Source organism: Octopus sinensis, linkage group LG23, assembly GCF_006345805.1.
Source record: "Octopus sinensis linkage group LG23, ASM634580v1, whole genome shotgun sequence".
In the NCBI taxonomy this organism is placed as follows: Eukaryota; Metazoa; Mollusca; class Cephalopoda; order Octopoda; family Octopodidae; genus Octopus; species Octopus sinensis.
In genome coordinates this window covers 24,784,111-24,806,061 of record NC_043019.1, presented here as the reverse complement: position 1 = coordinate 24,806,061, position 21,951 = coordinate 24,784,111, and the positions used below count along the sequence as shown (strand labels likewise).

Sequence of the window (21,951 nt, the reverse complement as noted above, 5' to 3'; positions counted from 1 at the left end):
ACACCGGTAGAGATTTTACATTAACGTGTATTTTATAATAATGGTAAACAATATTTTATATATAAAATCATGATCGTGATAGATATTCATTAAGGTATGTTTATATTCGATTATTTAATACGTGTTTCTCAAAAGAGTCATTTGATCAGTATATATCGATATTGTATTAATATGATCAACTCGTTAATTTATTTCCTCCTGGTCGCCTGTCACATCCCTAAAATCAAAACACGACCCTGTTCCCATTCATTACCTTCTTTGGCCACTCGAATCAGGGTTCGAGTTGGACAGCATTCATTGATGAATTATACCTCTTTTAATTTCCAAGCTTCATTGCTCGGTGTTGTGTGTGTTTATCATAATGAGCGGATGTGTGAAAAGGGTGTGAGCGCTTGCTTTAATATAAATTATGTTTACACGCACACACACACACATACATGCACGCACACACACACATGCACGCGCGCACACACACACACACACCATCACCACCACAGAGTGATGTTACAATTACGGTAAAGGGGAATATTTAAAAAATCACTTTAAAACAATAATTGCTCCCGATTCATTTGTTGTTTGTAGGCATGTCTTAGCACACTGTCTCTCCAACACGAAGGCATGAACATCACACACTCACCATTCAACTTACATGTCAACTGAGAAAATATGAAAACAGGATGGCTGCGATGTGGCAAGCAATCGTCACACGGACCTGCAGGTTTTCTATGATACCTTGATTAATTATTAAGGGAAGAATAAGGTAAATGGAAGAGTTAGTTGGCGGTAAACATTAGCACACTGGTCAAATGAATGTGCAGTTTGGTTTCGTGTCTGAACGTTCGAAGTTCGAATCCTGGTGTGGTCTGTTTTTCTTCGCATTTTTTTCTTTTTCTTTTTTTTTTTTTGCTTCAGTCCCTCGGAAATGAATAGAATAAACCCTAGCTATGTACTGAGGTAGAGTCGATAGGGAAACGTCTTGAATGTTCGAAGGTTTATGAGACGAACAGTTATGAAAGTAAATCAATCAAAACGATCAGTGACTTGTGTGTGTGTGTGTGTGTGTGTGTGTGTATGTGTTCATTCACACGTACATGTCTTTATTCATTGGGGCCTTCTAATTCTAACAACTGGCTTGAAATCAATTCAGTCAATCATACATACGTTGCCTTTCGACACCGAAGCTATTGTTAGAACTACATGTTGTCACTAGACATTTCAACTCGTAGAATAATTTAAAACCAAAAATTGTCACTGTTTGTTCTGGTGTCTCGTTTAGTTTCCTTATTCTTGCATGTCCAACTTAACCGAAGAATAAATTATAAACGGTTATCAAGAGTTCTCTCCCTTATTTGTTCAAACATTTTTTTTTTATTTTGGGTTTTAGTGTGTCCTTCGGCCATGTTTGAGAATTGCTATTAAAAGTTCAATCGATTATACTTTTTTTTTTTCATATTTAACTACTGTTTTATCAACCTCTGAAAGCCCTAGATTTTAAACTGGATAGAAATTACCCATATTTTAAACTAGTTGACCAGCTAGAAACAGCAGACGAACCCTTTGTCAAAGAAAGGACACATTAAATTTAGAGGAGAAATGAGACACATAGCTTTTAAAGAAATTAGTGATGAGGGTGAAGTAAATTGGGTTCAATTGAAACTATAGTCCTGTCTTGGCCTTTAGATAAGTGATCACTGATTCTAAAGGTATTGACACCTTATAGGGGATAATATAAAGTTGAAATAAAAGGATCAGAAATCTATTTGGATTCGGGTTTGGTACAAATGTTTAGAATGGAAGGAGAAAGTACTTCTGCTGGATATTACGTAGTTAGGGTGGTCAAAGATGGACAAACACAACTAAATGTATTTTAGTATTTATTTCTGTATCTCTAGTTTCTGAGCGTAAATCTCTCTTTACCTCTGACTTTATCTTTCATCTTTGCACTGTTTAGTTTTTTATTATAATTCCATTTATTTATATCTTGAGCAATTATAGAAATATTAAATCTGCCTTACTGCTTGATTCACACTTTATTTTATCACTCTCTCTCCTCCATGAAGAATGAAAGTTTATGCCAACGTTGTATAAACTCTGTAATTAGAGAATGAAAACTAAATACCACAATGATTTTATTCAACACTCCAGCAAATCTGCTAATCTTGGGTCCTATTTGTCTTGGTCTTCTTCTTCCAGGTATCATTTGATATCATCATCATCCACCCAAATGCAAATCATTTGTTCTCATCCAATATCACAATTCACTAGAATATTGCTTACATGACTAACAAAATCTAATCAATCATGACTTTGCATCAAATAGGCTCCAGCAGTGATTCCTTCTGAGCCTATCAACCAGTATAAATTCAGTATGTTGTGACTACCAGACAGAAAGCTTTAGGATGCAGCAGAGAGAGCATTGACAGATGCTGTACGAGTTGACCAACAGAGATGGTGGATAGCAGCTGACAACATGAAGACAATGACCAGCTGGAGGATGCACAACATTAGAAGTTGGTTGCCAGCAAGCAACTAACCACACTTTATCAGCTGCTACAACTGCACCAAGAACAAAAACCTTTTGCTGTTAGTAATAACAACTATCGGTTTTTTTTTTGTGTGTGTGTGTACAAAAAGAATAAATGGTTGTTTATCAAAACACCAACAGATTCCAGTGTTCCTTTCCATACACATCACATATCCATCTAGGTGTAAAGCAGTCTCACATCAACATCTCAGCTAATCTTTAAATGCCCCAGCAACCTCTCACTTTTATTACATGTCAGTTGATTTTGCACATCCAGAATAAGATTCAAATGGTGGAAAAATTGCAACAAATCTATGATTTTCATAATTTTTTTATAGATCAATATTCCTATTGAATAAATTGACAAAAATGTGTAAATCTAGCAGGAATATTTTTCTTTTATTCACAGAATTAAAACGTTCCCATATACACAAACATATAGAAGAGAAAACTTAAATTCCAACACTGAAAATGGTCCAATTCTATAATTAAGATTAAAAGAAAAAAGAATGGATCATTGCTTAGTTATCAATTTTCCCTGCAGCTGAACTTACTGATGTTTAATATTTTGCTTCAGTTCTCAAAATTATGAGATCAAATCCTGCTACGCTTACCTGACTTTTTACCCTGTATATCACAGGCTTATTCAAAATTCTTGGTCTTGTTCCTAAGCAAAAATAAGAAATGGTTTTATAGAAGTAATTTCTTTAATTTCAGAACCAGTTGCTTTTGCATTCACACAGAAGAACATGAGAAACGCAGATGATTCACCTGAACAAGTGAGTTAAACACAAATATTTAAGGTTGAGTAATAAGGTAAATGGAAACAAATTCACACACACACACGCACACTGAGGTTTTTACTAATTAATCATATGTGTGTGTATGTTCTTCAGTGTATTTCAGTCATCCAAGTTAAGATCTATAAAGTTTTGTCTTTAAAATGTTCATAAGTGAAATCCAGAGTCAAACCTTGTACAATATATATAAGTATATAATTTATTTCCCTGCCAGCATGGGTTCGGGAGTTTGATTAGAACAGATGACCCTTGACAGAACATACTGGGTGTTTTTTTACATGGCTCCAGCAGTGGTGAGGTCACCCGGTACTTGCAAGACTCAACTGAGTTGGGTAAAGCTTATACATTATAATTTTGAAAAATTATAAAGACTTCGCCTAGCAAATTATTTTATTTGCTAAAAAAAAAGTCTGAAACCATGGTCCAGAGATAGATGGTAAATGTTTTTATTTTTCATTCCCTTCGAAGTTTATCCCTAATAGTGGTTTGGATTTTAGCTGTTCCTTCTAGCGTGCAAGGAATCCTATGACGGATACCTCTTATGTGTTTAAATGTACACTGTGTGTATATATATATATATATATGGCCCAGTGGTTAGGGCAGCGGCTCCGTGGTCGCAGGATCACGGTCGATTCCCAGACCGGGCGTTGTGAGTGTTTATTGAGCGAAAACACCTAAAAGCTCCACGACGCTCCGGCACGGGGTGGTGATCCCTGCTGTACTCTTTCACCACTCTTTCTCCCACTCTTTCTTCTGTTGGCCTGCTCGCTTAGCCAGCGGGGTGGTGTCATTCGAAGGCTAAAACAATGCGAACGCATTGTGACCAGCGATGTGTAATAACATCTGATGGTCTGGTCGGTCATGTGATCACATGATATATATATATATATACAATGCATGCATGTGTGTGTGTGTGTGAGTGAGTGTGTGTGTGTGTGTGTGAGTGTGTGTGTGTGTCCCATTTATCCATTTAGTTTGGCCTGTCTTACAAATAAACTTTTTATGCTCCAATTTGGCCAGCAAAGCCAAGTGTGTTTGTGACAGTTTGTTTTAGAAAATTGCAATGTTAAGAAGAAAGGATTAGAGGAAATGTTTAGCAAGGGTTTGGAATGTCAAAAGCTGGAGATGGAAGATGGAAAAGTGGATGTGGAAGAGTGACTTAAATCACTGTCAATTCAATGTGCAACTGGAACAGTGATAGTAGTGGTGGTGGTGGTGGTGGTGGAAGGTGCACTTACAGTGCATCATTGTACACTGTTTTTGAGTGAAGGTCTGCCTATTAATTAGATTAATTAAAAGTTGTCATCTATGATGTACAACAACTGCAATATCCCTGATATTTGGAATATAATGATGAAATTTGGTCTAAAAATTTTTTAATGAATAGATTATTAGAAAGGTGATGAGGTGGAGGAAGAAGTTAATAACAGTGGTGGCATTGATAATAATGAAGAAAATGAAGAAATTGTTCATGGTGGTGCTGACTGTTACATCTAAATTTCTTTTTTTTTTTGTCAGGAAAAACCAGACACTTTGGATCATGGCCAGCCTTACAATTTATATACAGAAATACATTTACTTGAAGATCACAAAGATATTGTCCGCAAACTTCTGCGACTTGACAACAGAAGGTTTGCTCCATTTTTATTTCCTCTTTCATCATGCATGCACATACACATACGCACACACAGACACACACTCCTCTCTCTCTAACACATACACATACATATAGACTCTGCTCAGTATTTCTGACCAATAATCATAAGCTACAACAAACCTGTTTTAAAACAACCAAAACGACTCCCTTGCAACCCAGCAACAAGGAAAGACTTCTTTGCTAACAAAACCATTTTATATCTCTCTCTTCAGGTTTGCTTCAGCTGCTGATGATGCTACCATCATCATTTGGGATGTTGAGGTAAGAATTTTGTGAAATTTTGTATCAAGATTGCTCATCATTAACCTCAGTTCCTCCTCATTGTCATCTAAGGTCCTCCTTCCATGCTATTATTGGTTGGCTGGTTGGATGGTTCGACAAGAACTAGTGAACCAGAGGCCTGTGCCAAGCTGCAGTGTCTGTTTTTTCATGGTTTCTATGGCTTGGTCCCCTTCCTAATACCAACCAACTTATGGTGAGTACTGGGTGCATTTTACATGGCACTGGCAGCAGTGATATCACCAAGTAACTCACAAGACAAGGCCTCTCAACTCAAGTGGGAATAGTGTTGAGGGAGATGGCTATGGCCAGGTGATGAGGAGTCAAAGTATGACAGAGAGAGACAGAAACAAGTGCCTTGTTGTAGAGGAGATACATAGCAGCCCTAGTTAGAAAAGAGAGAGAAAAGGGTGGTGAAGATGTGCCAGGGTGTACCCTTGTGTAGCAGGAAGGTGAATAAAAGGGAAGTGGTCCAGAGGAATGGACAGGGTGGAGTGGGTAGGTAAGTCAGTTTATGTGAGAGATGTCAGGGAGGCGAATGCAGTGAATGGTGGACATTTATTCGTGTTGAAATGTAATTATTAACATGTTTGCTTTCTTGTTGCAGTTTGTCCAGAAACTATGCACCCTGCAGGGTCACACACTTCCTATTACCTGCCTGTTGCCCCTTAAATTAGATAATGGACATCAAGTACAAAATCTGCTCTTAACTGGCTCTGCTGATCGACAGATACGGGTTTGTCCCTTTTACATTAAGTTTGCTTTAATGATTGACACTTTTTTTTTCTTGCAATGTCTTCAACATCATCATCATCATCATCATCGTTTAACGTCTGTTTTCCATGCTAGCATGGGTTGGACGGTTCAACTGGGGTCTGGGAAGCCAGAAGGCTGCGCCAGGCCCAGTCTGATCTGGCAGTGTTTCTACAGCTGGATGCCCTTCCTAACGCCAACCACTCTGTGAGTGTAGTGGGAGCTTTTTACGTGCCACCTGCACAGGTGCCAGACGAGGCTGGCAAACGGCCACGATCGGATGGTGCTTTTTACGTGCCACCGGCACGGAGGTCATTCGGGGCAGCGCTGGCAACAGCCACGTTCAGATGATTCTCTTATGTGCCACCGGCACTGGTATCACAGCTACAATTCCTTGATGTTGATCGATTTCGATTTTGATTTTCACTTGCCTCAACAGGTCTTCACAAGTAGGGTTTGTGTCACAAGAAGGAAAGGTATGCATAAGTGGGCTGGCTACGTCCCAGGTAGAGGCCATGGATTATGGTCTCACTTGTCCTGCCAGGTCTTCCCACACACAGCATACTTCCAAAGGTCTTCATTTTCATGAAAATGATAAATAAATAAATAAGAGAGAATAAGGTCAATACATACCTTTGAGTAGAAGCAGCGGATCTCAAGGGCGTCTTCTGCATGAAAAATATTTAGTAAAGTTGTTGCTTATAATACTCATAATGTTGTGATCCAAGATATTTTAATTAATTAAAATTAAAATCAGTCATGAGGAGAAATAAACATAAGTTTAATTATTAATTCTGATAATGAAAGGCAATACTGAACCCAGAACCATGTGGTTGGGAAGCAAGCTACTTACCACACAGCCACTCCTGCACCTTCCACACAATCATCTTGCTTTTGTTTTTTTGTTTGTTTGAAGCCATATCATATCAGTTGATCTTAAATTATTGTTACATTTCCAGGTGTGGGATATTGACACTGGATCTTGTCTACATATTGCTACAGATCATTCCGGTTCTGTTCGGGTTAGTTTCTATTTATTACTCATTGAATTAATTATTTAATTATTTCAAATCAATACTGCCACACTAATATTACTGGAAGGATAAGTTTGTAAATTTCAATAATTGTTAAAAGAGAGAGAAATGACAGACAGTGACATCATCTTAGTTTAAAGACATGGGTAATCAAACCTTAATTATTTTTTATTCATTAAATCTCATACTGTTTCAACCATAATGAAACTAACAATATTTTAATCTTTGAAATGATGTCAATTTAAAACAGGATAGATTTAAGTAAGCCTAATACGATTATTGATAATATCAATAACACCACAATAAAAGAATTAACCCTTTAACCCTTTCATTACTGTATTTATTTTGAGATGCTCTGTGTTTCTTCCAATTACTTAATTATAACAAAGAATTTAGTAAAATAACTTAGTTATCATTCAGCTAGTGTTAGGAACATAAATTGTGACTAAGGTTTGGTGGAAGATTTTAATTCAAAACTTATGGAAACAAGACATTTGTACTCAGAGCCAGAGCCTGTTTCAACCGGGTTGGTAATGAACGGGTTAAGAATATTTAATATTTAATAATAATAATAATAATAATTGTGTACAGTGCTCAGGTGCACTACAACTCATCTAAAGTGTATATATAATCAGGTGTAGTTTCGGCGGATTTCGGAAAGCATGAGGGCCTTAAAGGATGCAGTGTCATGGCAGTCAACAACTGACGCAGGCAGTTTATTCCATGCTTCAGCAACTCTGAGCATGAAAAAATGTTTCCGAAAGTCATGGGAACTGTATTATTTTTTTCCAAAATATATGGAATTCGTGCATTAACAATCCAGAAAAATAAACTCATTATGGCAGTAATAGATGATCATGTATGTACCTGAAATTTCTCAAGACAGAATCACAATTAAATAGCATTGAATCCCCCTACACAAACACACACACACATATAAATAGTGTTCATTCATTTTATGGCTATTTCCCCATGCTAGTTTGGGTTTGGTTGAATACGTATTATTTAGGCAGTTTTATTGCCAGATGCCTTTCCATTTTACTAATCCCTTAAAACTGTTTCCCAAATAAATGATCCTTATACCCATCATCATCCAAAGTGCAGTACGAAAGAGTCATGTTTTGGCAGGGGATATCAATGAATATCACTGGTTTTAAGCTTTCATGTGAGACACACAATGTCAATATTAATATAGACACACACATGTACAATCATACACACACACAAACAAATATATATTTGTGTGTGTGTGTGTGTGTGACAGACTTCTGTATAGTTTTGACTAATTCCACTCACAACGCATTGGTCAATCCATGGGTTACAGGAGATGTTTCTACATTAACCCTGTAACCATAGTACCTTGAGAACAAAGTGAACTCTCTATCCACATAGCCAAGTCTGTAACTATGTTTCTGTGTGTGTGTGTGTGTGTGTGTAGAAAGAGAAAGAAAGAGAGAGAAACATACACACAAAGACACCAATTATACTATTCTTTATAAAATTAATTAATTAACTTATCTTATATATCTATTTATTTAATACATAATTGCAGTCAATTTATATGCAGTTGAAATGTTATTGTAGTTTTTTAATGAAGCTGTCTTTGATTTGCTGCTGTTTCAGTGCTTGATTCCTTTAAATGATGGAGAAATGTTTGCTTCTGGAGGTCAGGAGATATGTGTGTGGAACAAAGAGGGCAAACTTCTACATAAATACAACCGCAGTGTCAACTTAGGTATGTAACTGTTATTGAGATGGTCACATTTAAGGTTTGTATGTTGAAGATTGTTGTTTAACCCTTTCGTTACTGTATTTATTTTGAGATGCTCTGTGTTTCTTTCAATCAATTTTAAATATAACAAAGAATTTAGTAAAATAACTTAGTTATCATTAAGCTAATGTTAGGAACATAAATTGTGACTAAGATTTGGTGGAAGATTTTAATTCAAAACTTATGAAAACAAGACATTTGTACTACAGAGCCAGAGCTGGTTTCAGCCGGGTTGGTCTCAAAAGGGTTAACATCTCCCAAGGTCAGTTATTACCAACAACTACATCGTCTAATATATAATGTTCCTTATTTTTTTAAGACGTAAGGCATGATTTGAAGGAAGTTTGGCTGTTCTTTCTAACAGATTGAGTGACCATGTACAGGCTCCCTTACTGACATCATGTTTCAGTAGTTGTTTCTAAAGACTTAATACACCTTTAGCTGATAACCATCCTTGATGGCCATCAATTGTGGCCAGTAATCAGTCCCAGCAGAATTAAGGTTGTAGAGAATTCAACTGTGATGGTTTGAGACTCACAACCCGCTGGTTATTAAGGTGTTGGACTAGTGACCACATGGCCCAAAATCCAAATATGACTGTAACTGTTATGTTCTGCTCTGGCAACGGACATAGAGGCCATTTGCTCTATTTTGTCTCCATAACAACAGCAAAATATATCCCTAAATTTCTGCCAGCCTTTAGAAAATAAGATATTACAAGAGAGCAAGAGGGGTGTCAGTCATCTCAGCCAATAGTGTAGACTCAAAGTAAATGAAACAAGTGGAAATTTTAATTATTTTTCATTTTTTGTCTCTTTTTCTCTTTGACAGTTCCTGTAATAGCTTTACTCAGCATCACTAATAACCGTATTGTAGCAGCATCTGAGAAACAACTTGGTAAGCCTTTCATTGTTTCACTGGTTCTACAAAGTAAACTCTAGCCTGGTTCTATAGTAACCAGTAATATCTACATCATCATCATCATCATTATTTTAATGTCCACTTTTCCAAGTTTGCATGGAGGAGACAGAATTTATTATTGTGGTAGATTTTCTGCTGCCAGAAGCCCTTTCTGCCACCAATACTCACTTGTTTCCAAGCAAGGTAATATTTCTAAAGCTGGACATATTTTCAGTGAAGATTGAAAAGTAAGGACATTGCTTGTATGAATGTCCTTAAGCATTCTTGTAAATAATTCTTAATTTTGTAGTATTTACAAGCATGCTTGTAAATACTTAATTCATCAACACTGAAAGCTTAACTCGGCAGAATTTGAACTCAGAATGTAAAGACAGACGAAATACTGCTAAGCATTTTGCACGGTGTGCTAACAATTCTGTTATAAACAGTGCTCAGGTGCACCACAACTCATCAGAAAATTTAGCCATAAGTGCATGCATAGTATATAGAATAATGTACAAAAATACAGGAAAGTGAATAATAAGTCATTAAAAAAGAAAAAGAAAAACAAGAAACAGAAGCAGAACATTAGGTGTGGTGTTGGTGAATGGAAGTTTTGAAGGATGGAGTGTCCCGACTGTTAACAGCTGAAGTGAGTAGGTTATTCCATGCTTCAGCAATTCTGAAAATGTATATAACTTTAGCAATATTCAATCTAATTATATTTACTCCTTTGCTTGTTTCAGTCATTTGACTGTGGCCATGCTGGAGCACCGCCTTTAGTCGAGCAAATCGCCCCCAGGACTTATTCTTTGCTGAACCGCTAAGTTACGGGGACGTAACACACCAGCATCGGTTGTCAATCGATGTTGAGGGACAAACACAGACACACAAACATATTATATACACACATATATACGACATGCTTCTTTTAGTTTCTGTCTACCAAATCCACTCACAAGGCTTTGGTCGGCCCGAGGCTATAGTAGAAGACACTTGCCCAAGTGCCACGCAGTGGGACTGAACCCAGAACCATGTGGTTGGTAAGCAAGCTACTTACCACACAGCCACTCCTACGCCATTTGTAAAATGTATAAATTAATTTTCAAATTAAATATTTTTGCAAAACATACAACTTCTTCATTGTAATGAGTTAATAGACTAGTTCCTATATTTATTTTGTGTATATACATCACCGTTTACCTGCATTCCTCACAAATATTGTTAAATTTCTATATACTATTCCCCACTTGAATTAAAATATTATCTTAAATGCATTTTCAATTGCTTGTTTGCAGAAGTGTACAGTGTGACATACGAAGGTACATCTTCAGCAGAAATCTCCTTTGAACGAAACTTAGGACCACACCGTGAACCAATTCAATCCCTTGTGACAATCTCAGGTAACTATGCTGGTTGGGTTTTGTTTTTCCCTCCATAAATACAGTAACAATGTGCTTATATTGTGTTGAAGTTGACATCACGTCATTTTCCCCTTGCACATCGAAGTCATCATAACATTGTAAGCCTCTGAGAAAAGCAATGAATAACAAACCACAAAGCCCATTGATTGGTAGTGTGTCCCCAGACTCATGGCAACTGTCCACTGTCCACTTGCCTCCCGATAACAAGCACACAGTAGCTATTTGGTTATGTTAGAGTTACTTGTGAAGACCTGTTGAGGCAAGAGGAAATCAGAACCAAAATCGAAGTCGATCAACATCAATGGAAATTGCAGCTGTGATACCAGTGCCAGTGGCACGTAAGTGAACCATCCGATTGTGGCCGTTGCCAGCGCCGCCCCGACTGGCCTCCGTGCCAGTGGTACGTAAAAAGCACCATCCGATCGTGGCCGTTGCCAGCCTCACATGGCCCCCATGCCGGTGGCACGTAAAACGCACCATCTGACTGTGGTCGTTTGGCAGCCCTGTCTGGCACCTGTGCCGGTGGCACGTAAAAATCACCCACTACACTCACGGAGTGGTTGGCATTAGGAAGGGCATCCAGCTGTAGAAATATTGCCAGATCAGACTGAGCCTGGTGCAGCCTTCTGGCTTCCCAGACCCTAGTTGAACCGTCCAGCCCATGCTAGCATGGAAAGCGGATGCTAAATGATGATGATGATGATGATGTGGCTTACCCATAGCCTTTTGTAGAACATAAGAAGAAATCCCTTCTCTGGAAAAACAGGTGAGGCTTGACAACAGGAAGAGAATACAACTGCAAAATCTATCCCTCAGTACCAGTTTTCTGTGTTAAATTGAATAAGCAGTAGTTTGTTTCTTGCGCAGTGACTAATTTTCCAATTTGATAATCTCTTAATGAGAAATCTGGCCACAGAAACCATAACTGTGACAAAAACACCACAGTCCATTCCTCTCCACTCCCACTTCATAGATGAGTGGTTTGTTTTAAAAGCGTAACCAGTTAGAAAATGGCTTTCTTAAAAGAGTGCTCTAACAAATAAACCATTTCAATCATGAACCAGTGAATGGTGCTTCTATGTGGTCATTCAACCTGCTAGAAAGAGCAATCAAATCTTATTTAAAATCACACCATACCATCTTAAAAAAGAAATAAAGAATACATTGGGTCATGTTGTCCTAAGATACATTAAGTTAGGTGGAAAATTATGGGAACGTCATGGATGGAATGTCTGAGTGATCAGGGCTGACATGGGATGACACATCAATAGCTGTCACAGTCACAGACAAATGGATGTAAAATAGGACAAATTAATTAGTAAAACTTTCTCTGGTTTCTGTCACTGTGGCCATGCTGGGGCACCACTTTCAAAGGCTTTAGTTGATATCAACCCCAGTACTTATTTCTGTCTGGTACATATTTTATTGAACTCTATTTATTGAACTGCTAAGTTATGGGATGTAAATTGACACATAATTAACACAAGCACCGACAAAATGGACACATACATACACACACACATATACATGCATATGTATGTGGTTTTGGTGGTGGATATGGTGGTGATGATGGTGGTGGAGGAAGTTTTGGTGGTGATGATGACAGTGATAATAATAATAATAATGATAATAATTATAATAATATCAATAATATATAAAGCATTTCTTATAGCAGATCTTTCAAATCCAGACATGGCGTTTCCTTTTCAATTTTCAGATAAAATGTTCTGTAGTGGTTCCATTGATGGAATGATCATTGTTTGGTCGGCAAAACTAAAACCTACTCACAGCATCAATTCTATCCCAGATTATAAAGGCAACAGTAAATTATTTCCCTACAGTGTTCAACATGTATTTTGTGCAGAAAACGTACGTATAACATTTTCATGGCTCATTTTCATTTGGTTGGCTGTTATACTATAACTTATTATGTTGTGACTGTGTCATTCTGTAATACTGTGGTATATCACATTGTAGTTTATTATACTGTAGCATATCATGCATCCTTCAAAACTTCCATGCTTCCTGAGATTCGCCAACACTACACCTGATTTTCTCCCCTCCATACACACACAAGCATGTATCTGACTCATACATTGTTCGCTTTCCAGACATTTGTACATTACTGCATGTACTTTATATGCACTTTCTGACAAGTTGTGGTGCACCTGAGCACTGTATACAATAATTTCATTATTTTATTATTAATTTATAGTGCAGAATAAAAAAAAAACACACTAGTATGTTATACTGTGCTGTATCATATTGTGTGAAGGCATGTGGCCTTGTGGTTAGGCTGTTGCACTTACAATCACTAGATTGTGGGTTCGATTCTCAGACCGGTGGCATGTTGTGTTCTTGAGCAAAACACTTAATTTGACCTTGCTCCTGTCCCCTTTCAATGAAGTGGGAATGTTGGCTTGCTCACCTAGCCAGCTGGGGGGTGCCATTTGATGGCTAAAACAATGCAAAGCACTTTGTGACCAGTGATGTGTAACAACATCTGATAGTCTGTAGTTTATCACACTGTAGTGAATAATATTGGTTTCAGATTTTGGCTCAGGGTCAGCAATTGTTGGGGAGAGAGCAATGCTGGACTAGTACTTATTTCATCCACCCCCAAAAGGAAGCCGACCCCAGTGGCATTTGAACTCAGAATGCAAAATCAGAGGAAATGCCACTAAGCATTTTTTTTCTGGTGCTAACAATTCTGCCAGCTCGCTGCCTTGCTGCTGCAGTGTATAATATTGCAGTATAACAAAATCATGCTGACGTATACCATACTGTGGTATATGATATCACACTATGGAATATCATGCAGTCATATGTCGTAAATTTTGAATGATGTAATCTGTTAACTTCAGTTAGTAAATGTTATTTATTCTGAGGTCTACAATTGATTTCTGTCATGGAAATAAGATATACAAACCTTTCGTTAACGATGGGTTTCGACAAATTAAATTGCTGTCATTATGTTACTCGTCAATATTTTGAACACAACAAAGAAGTGGGAAAGGTGCTGCACTGGCTTTTGCTCTTAGATCATGTCCTGAAATATAATTACAGCAAAATTTCATAACACACTGTAGAGCATATAAATTCTATAGGAGAATATATATCTAGCTAAAGTTTAAAACAATTCTGGGATTATAACAGTTAATGAGAACATCTAGGTCTACACATTCTTGTATAACATAAGACAACTGATATACATTGCAGTGCATTATATATATATATATATATATATATATTGCCAGTGGCATGTAAAAAGCACCATCCGATCGTGGCCGTTTGCCAGCCTCGTCTGGCACCTGTGCCGGTGGCACATAAAAAGAACCCACTACACTTACGGAGTGGTTGGCGTTAGGAAGGGCATCCAGCCGTAGAAACATTGCCAGATCAGACTGGGCCTGGTGCAGCCTTCTGGCTTCCCAGACCCCAGTTGAACCGTCCGACCCATGCTAGCATGGAAAACGGACGCTAAACGATGTTGATATATATATATATATATATATATATATATATATAATCCAGATCTGGCCAACCACATTGAATAGTTGGAAACTTGATAGTTAAATCCTGAGTTTGCTCCATTGGATTTCACACAACAGACAGAGTGTGGGATCAAGACATCATAATGGAGAATGGAGAATTAGACATCTTCAAGATTTATTCATAAAAGCATTATGAAGATTAGAATTTGATGAGAATAATGCTTCAATAAATAAATTTTGAAAATGTATAATTCTCCATTCTTCCTTATGATGCCTTGTATACAGCTTAGTTTTTCCTTGGGGATGGCCAGATTGGAGCAATCTCGAGTATATCATCATCATCATTTAGTGTCCACTTTCCATGCTAGCATGGGTTGGACGGTTCAACTGGGGTCTGGGAAGCCAGAAGGCTGCACCAGGCCCAGTCTGATCTGGCAATGTTTCTATGGCTGAATGCCCTTCCTAATGCCAACCACTCTGATAATCTGGAACTTGACTGAGGAAAGAAAACTCTGAATGACCCATCCTTGTTTTCTTTGTATTGTCTATCTGGATGTTTTGTTGTCCCTTTTTTGTATTTTATATATATATATGAGGGGGTGCTGAAAAGTTCCAGTCTTTGGGTAAAAGAAAAATACAGGATGACCAGTTAATTATGATTTTATTCAATATATTCCCCTGCTCAGATTCACACACTCATTGCAGTGGTCCTTTAGTTTTTCTAAGCCCTGTAAAAGAACTCAGAAGGTTGGGCTTCCAACCAGGCCTTTTGTGATACCCTTGCATATATGCGTGTGTGTATGTGTGTGTATATAAATAGATAGATAGACAGAATCACTACATACATACACAAAGTAAGTATCTTAGAACTAGTCACCTTTATCTTTCATCCTCCTGGGCCTGATAAAATAAAAGCCAATAAAATCACATGAATTATTCCTTGAATCCTTTCTATATTTTCATGTTAAATAATTTATTTTGACTTCAGCGTTATATATTTGCTGCTATTGGAGCAGGATTTTGTATATATGATGTGGAGACTCGACGCTTTGTAGTGAAGAAGACTGTGGCCCATTATTCTAAAATATTACACATGGATTTAGTTTGTAATGGGTGAGTATTGACATATTGATTAACTTTCATTTTGTACTAGTTTCTTAGATTAATTAATTGTTTTGTCTGAGAATATGCTTCGTTAAGATAGTCAATACTTTTCATTTGTAATGTCTTATTTATATTCTGGTTTTGCATTTAAAAAAAATGGTATTTCATTTAATCACTGACATTTCCTTAACCCTTTCATCACTGTATTTATTTTGAGATGCTCTGTGTTTCTTTCAGCTACTTTAAATATAACAAAAAATTAGTAAAATAACTTAGTTATCATTCAGCTAGTGTTAAGAACATAAATTGTGACTAAGGTTTGGTGGAAGATTTTAATTCAAAACTTAGGAAAACAAGACATTTGTACTATAGAGTTAGAGCCGGTTTCAGCCAGGTTGTTAATGAAAGGGTTAAATGTGATTGGTGGAAGACCATCAGAAGGTATGTGTCCCAAGTAAATCTAAAGACATATTCTTCTCTAACACATGAGTACTAATAAAATAACAGTTTCTAACACGGGCATAAAGGGATGACAAATTTTCAGAGAGGGTTCCAAGAATTAAACTTGGGAAGTGGAAGGACAAAGGTCAAAGTTGAAGCTGACAAGATTAGAATTTAAATTATATAAAACATAATTAATGCAAAACATTTTCTCCACAACTCAACAGATCCACTAGCTACAACCTTCTATTATATGTGTTTGTGTGTACAGTCTATTCCTGTTTGCGGATGTGGCAACTTGTCAAGGAATCCAGAGCCACAGGCCCCTGGATCAACCTAAATAAACTTTTATACCCTATTATGGCACTGAGTACATTTTTTCTTTCTAATTTGTGTGTCTGTGTGCATATACATGTGTGTGTGTATTTGTGTATTTTTTTACTGTTTACCCTAATTTGTTTTGAATATCTGTAGACTTTATCTTGCCACTTGCTCAGAAGATGGATCTCTGCGACTTTGGGGTAGGAAACCTGAAGTGAGAAGTCCCATGACAGAACTACGATCTCCTATAATCCACAAGAATTTCAGTCCTATGGAAAGATTCTTTGGAGAAAGGTTCGTACTTGTTTTACACTCAAGAATGGTTGCTAACAACATTAATTTTTATTAGTTTCAGTGGAACAAAATCTTTCCAGGCCATTGAATAATGTGAATTTTCCACTGGACAGGCTATTGGTCAAGTTCCTGAGGGCATTAGACTGTGTTCATGGCTAGGGTACTTAATGTTTCAGTATGTGTAGCTGTAAATGTGTACAACATGACAGAAGAATGTGCCACAACTGTAGACAATGTAAACATTGTAGATTTGTAATACAAATTCCAACTTTATATCACCTATTCATTACCCACAAGGGGCTAAACATAGAGGGGACAAACAAGGACAGACATAGGTATTAAGTCGATTACATCGACCCCAGTGCGTAACTGGTACTTAATTTATCGACCCCGAAAGGATGAAAGGCAAAGTCGACCATGGCGGAATTTGAACTCAGAATGTAATGGCAGACGAAATACGGCTACGCATTTCGCCCGGCGTGCTAACGCTTCTGCCAGCTCTATACCACCGACATGCTGTCTCCTCTCTATTCTATCGCTAGAAGAAAAATCTGTTTCATTGAACTATCTGGTCATCTGCCACTCCCATCCAGGTCCACTTCACATCATCCAAACTGTCCCATCACGCAAAGCACTTTTTAATATCCTTGTCATCAACATCTCAACAATCAAGCTGATTATCATCAGTCTTGCAGTTGGGAAAGTATACACCATCACTTTATATAAGGGTAGATTTACCTCTCGTCCACCGAATGCTTTAACAATTAGACATAATCACAGCATTCTGATTTGGAGTGGATTAGCTGCAGTAGTTAATTATTTGATTTTATATTATAATACTGTCAACACACACACACATACATCTGTATATATCGACATAAACTCAATCGCACATATATCCACACACTCTGAAATAAGAGGAAGCCATGCATTCAACTCTTCAGCAAGACACCAGCTCCTGTCTTTCCATCCTACTTTCATATTTCTCAATATTCTACCCAACTCAGTTGAGGGATCTTCTTTTGTGGGTACTTAGTGATCAGAACTATGTGAAGTGGTTGCCATTAAGAAATGCATTCACCTGTAGAAACTGTGCCAAAGTAGACATTGGAGCTTGGTGCAGCCACCCTCTGGCTCATCACTTTATTTTAAACTATCCTACCGATGCCAGCATGGAAACAGGGGCATTAAATAATAACGATGATGATGTATGTCTACACATAATTAACAAAAGAATTATTGTAAGTTACCCAAGTTTTACCCCTTCTGTTATTTTTAGTATAAAATGAATTTGTTTTAAATAAGGTAAATGGTTAAGGGTATTGGACAACTGATTACAAAGTCATATGTTAAAATCTTACTGTGGGCCAAGAGGAAACCTTTACAAGGATAATGTGGGTTCAGCAGCAAGAGTGACTATATGTGGTCATTTGGCCTGCTAGAAATATCAGTCAAATCTCCCTCAAATTAAAGGCTAGATCTTAAAACAAGAAAGACACATGAGGTGATATAGTCCTAGGGTGATTATAATTAAAGCATTTTTCATCATAAGTCTAATAGTTTAGTGCTGATCTGGCAGTAAACTCTATCCAAGAAAAAAGCAGACCATTTGTTCCAATTCCTTCACTGAAAAAATAAGAAGATCCCAACTTAACTAACACTAGAAAATGGAAAGAAAATATTCAAATAGTATTTAAAATGTTTATACCCTTTTTTCCTTATTTTAATTTTCCAGCATATTACAAATTGGAAGCAGTGAAAGTACGAAAAGTCCTGAACTTCTTGGGGAATGTCTAGGTCATTCTGGAGCAGTCCAGGTAAGAGATTTCTTTATAATTGTAGTATCAATTGTTGCAATATGAATTTCTAATCAAATCAAAGAAAGCTTTTACGGTTGGGAACATACTTTCTTTTGAGAGATTTACCTGCTATTTCTAGCATGTCAACTGAAAGCTCTCCTGTTGCCCCCCCCCACTCCTCCATTTGAGAGCTCATTTCTGTTTAAGGTCCCATTAGACATACATTTGAAGACCTGAAATAGTTTGCCCTTGTGCTCTACCAAGACGAGTGCCCCTTAACTTTATCAAATGTCCACAAATTGTTGTCTTATATTTCAGATGTTTGTTGACTTTGGTGCTGATGGGTTAATCACATGTGGAGGTGATGGAGTGATGATAGCATGGAAGGTTAGTAATCTTTAACCAACTTCAATCCTGACAAACATTACTGGTCTGGAAGCATTACTTGAGACTTAACTGGTTGTTTGTTCAATAGTTAATATATCAAACAGCTGTGAATAATAAAATTAATAGACAACAGATGGATCCATTTCTTGCAGTGTGTCATGAACACTAGCAGTCATCATCATTATCTAATGTCCATTTTCCATGCTGGCATGGGTTGGATGGTTTGACTGAAAATTGGTAAGCTGCACTAGGTTCCAATCTGACTTGGCATGCCTTTCCTATTGCCAACCACTCCAAAAATGTAGTGGGTGCCTTTTACGTGCCACCAGCAAGGCTACCAGTTACGAAACACCGGCATCGGCCATGACTGTGATCTCACTTTACTTGACAGCTCTTCTCAAGCACAACATGTAGCCCAACATTCGAAGGATGCTTTTTTTACGTGCACAGGCACAAGTGCCAGATCAAAGCATTTAGCTTTCAATTAGCCTCTTCTTCTGTGTGTAGCACAGTTCTATCTTTCAAAGCATCATGATCACTAAAATTGATGAGTAATTTACTACTTTTACAGGTATGAGTCTATCTCCTCCCAGGCACAGATGGACTCCAACAAGTAGAAGTTATCATTTCTATAAAGATGTGTCAGTCTCACTTATGCAAGCTCCACTCATTCATATCGAAACATATTTAATAACTTTGGGTTTTACTCTGTTTTCTTCTCTTTTCCTCAGAATCATGAACACGAAGAGATGAAGCGATGTATACGAGTTCTGGAACTGAAACTAGATGCTAACTGTACATTATGAGATTGGGTTAATATTTAAGAGAAAACGAATTGCTATAAGAAAAATCAGTATTTAAAATAAATATTTAATGAACCATTGTTGCTGATGTTTCTTATATATTTAAGTGTATTTAAGATGAGGGCACTGAATGTAGAGGACGTGTAAAAACTGGAAAGAAATGAAAGATGCTTACTCCATTGGATGTGTAATGTTAGAATGCATGAATGATAATACAGATGAGTTGAGAAGAAAAACTGGGTGTAAGGGGAATCAGATGAACAAAGAGGGAAGAGTGCATTGTTATGGGTATGTAAGGGGTATGGGTGATGAAAGTTGGGTAGAGAAGTGTCAGGTGACCCATGTGGAAGAGGAAAACCAAGCAAAACATGGGCAGAAGTGGTGAAAGCTGAATCTCTCAGAATACTGAACATCACAGAAGAGATGACGAAAGAATGGAACAAATGGCAGGGTTTTGTGTTGGAGAGAACACATCCAACCTAAGCAGAAACTGCAGAAAAGAGGCCAGGGAAACTGGAAGCAAGGTGAGAAGCAGTAAATGTATAATATATATATATATATATATGTATGTATATATGTATAATAATTGTGAGGGGAGGGTGTTAGTCAGTGCCACCAACCCCAGTACGTGATGTTACTTTATATTATTGATCTCAAAAGCATGAAACACAAAGGTGACTTCAGCAGGATTTGAACTCAGAACATAAGGAACTACAATAAATATCACAAGGCATTTTTTTCAATTCTCAAACAATTTGGTAATAATGATACTACACCCACTACTACTACTACTAATATTAATAATAATGTCTAACAGGGTTACAAATTCAGATTTTGTGGAAGTGGGTGAAATATAACCAATTGAGAGGACCCACCTAATTAACTGGTATTTAATTAATCCTGGAAGAATGAAAGACAAGTCAGTGCTGATGGGATTTGAATGTAAAACAGACATGAAATGCTGGACATCAGTTTGTTTGGTGCTCTACTGATTTTGTTTATCACAGCCATGAATGACAACAATAATCCTTTCAACTATAAAGCCTAAATTTTTTTTTTTTTATGGTTGTGGGGAGGAGTTGATTACATCAACCTCACCATGCTCAACTGGTCCTTATTTTATTGACTCTGAACATCCCACTGTGCTTGAGGAGACCTACTGAGTCAAGTACATGAACATCGAAATAAATATCAATGGAAATAGTAGTTGTGATACCTGTGCCGGTGGCACATAAAAAGCACCATCCGAATGTGGCCGATGCCAGCACCGCCTCGACTGGCTTCTGTGCCGGTGGCACGTAAAAAGCACCCACTACACTCGCGGAGTGGTTGGCGTTAGGAAGGGCATCCAGCTGTAGAAACACTGCCAGATCAGACTGGAGCCTGGTGCAGCTCCTGGCTTCCGAGACCCTGGTCGAACCGTCCAACCCGTGCTAGCGCGGAAAACGGATGTTAAATGATGATGATGATGATGAAAGAATGAAAGGCAAAATCGCCCTTGCTGAAATTTGAACCCATAATATAGCAAGCTGGAACAAATACTGCAGGCATTTTTATTTGATCCTTCACTGATTCTACCAGTCCACCTTGTTTTATTGCTCCCAAGAACTGAAGATGTTGGGGGAGAAAGCAAAGGTAAAAAGAAAAAAGGAAAATAAACAAAACATCAAAAGGCAATGGGTGATGATGCAGGTTTACGTAAGATAAAAAGGTGAGATCAATAAAATAACACAAATTAATAAACAAATAACAATAAACAGCAACAAAATAAGAACATGAAAATTATCCCCCAGAGTAGGGAGGGGCAGCATCAAAAGGTTATTTGAGACATCTTACATACAATATGAGATATTGCTGACACTTTTCCAGTTCATGCAGCAGGCCCACAGTTCCATAGCAATAGAAACCCCATTTGGCCACACTAACCCACATTTCATAATATTTAATGGACTTCTCTACATCCACCATCCTCTTCAAGTGGTCAGTTATTTAGAGAAGTTGATAACAGCTTGGCCTGACTGGAAAATCTCTGTTAACCAAACTGCATCTACCACAAAATTCCTTTGCCATGATTACAAGACAAAAAAAAAAAAAAACCCCAGAAAAGCATCTCTTCCTTGTCAAAAGAAAATCTTGGGATAATCTTCACAGAAGACACAGCTTAGA

General features: G+C 37.5%; 1 protein-coding gene and 1 long non-coding RNA gene across 4 annotated transcripts in view; one reads left to right on the top strand and one right to left on the bottom strand.

Annotated features, from left to right (window-relative positions):
- LOC115223532 (WD repeat-containing protein 41) overlaps positions 1-19,865 on the top strand; it is a 20,065-nt gene extending 200 nt beyond the window's left edge. Inside the window, exons 1-15 of one of the 3 annotated variants that reach the window (XM_029794164.2) lie at positions 1-94; positions 3,242-3,303; positions 4,843-4,955; positions 5,194-5,242; positions 5,868-5,996; positions 6,973-7,035; positions 8,671-8,782; positions 9,650-9,715; positions 11,017-11,121; positions 12,860-13,011; positions 15,625-15,749; positions 16,656-16,796; positions 18,532-18,613; positions 18,914-18,982; positions 19,714-19,865. The exon at positions 1-94 is cut by the window's left edge and continues 200 nt beyond it. In XM_029794164.2, coding sequence (XP_029650024.1) covers positions 3,274-3,303; positions 4,843-4,955; positions 5,194-5,242; positions 5,868-5,996; positions 6,973-7,035; positions 8,671-8,782; positions 9,650-9,715; positions 11,017-11,121; positions 12,860-13,011; positions 15,625-15,749; positions 16,656-16,796; positions 18,532-18,613; positions 18,914-18,982; positions 19,714-19,788 — 1,311 coding nt within the window. In that variant the 5' untranslated portion in view covers positions 1-94; positions 3,242-3,273 and the 3' untranslated portion in view covers positions 19,789-19,865. Of the gene's footprint in view, positions 95-672; positions 761-3,241; positions 3,304-4,842; positions 4,956-5,193; positions 5,243-5,867; positions 5,997-6,972; positions 7,036-8,670; positions 8,783-9,649; positions 9,716-11,016; positions 11,122-12,859; positions 13,012-15,624; positions 15,750-16,655; positions 16,797-18,531; positions 18,614-18,913; positions 18,983-19,713 lie in introns of those variants that run through there. The other 2 variants (XM_036512600.1, XM_036512601.1) reach the window with 2 other exon arrangements.
- LOC118767667 lies at positions 3,005-14,190 on the bottom strand. Its single transcript, XR_005003584.1, has 3 exons — positions 14,072-14,190; positions 6,647-6,681; positions 3,005-3,191 (listed from the first exon to the last, which is right to left on the bottom strand). It is a non-coding gene; the product is annotated as an uncharacterized LOC118767667 (long non-coding RNA).
- Positions 19,866-21,951: the final 2,086 nt, after the last annotated feature.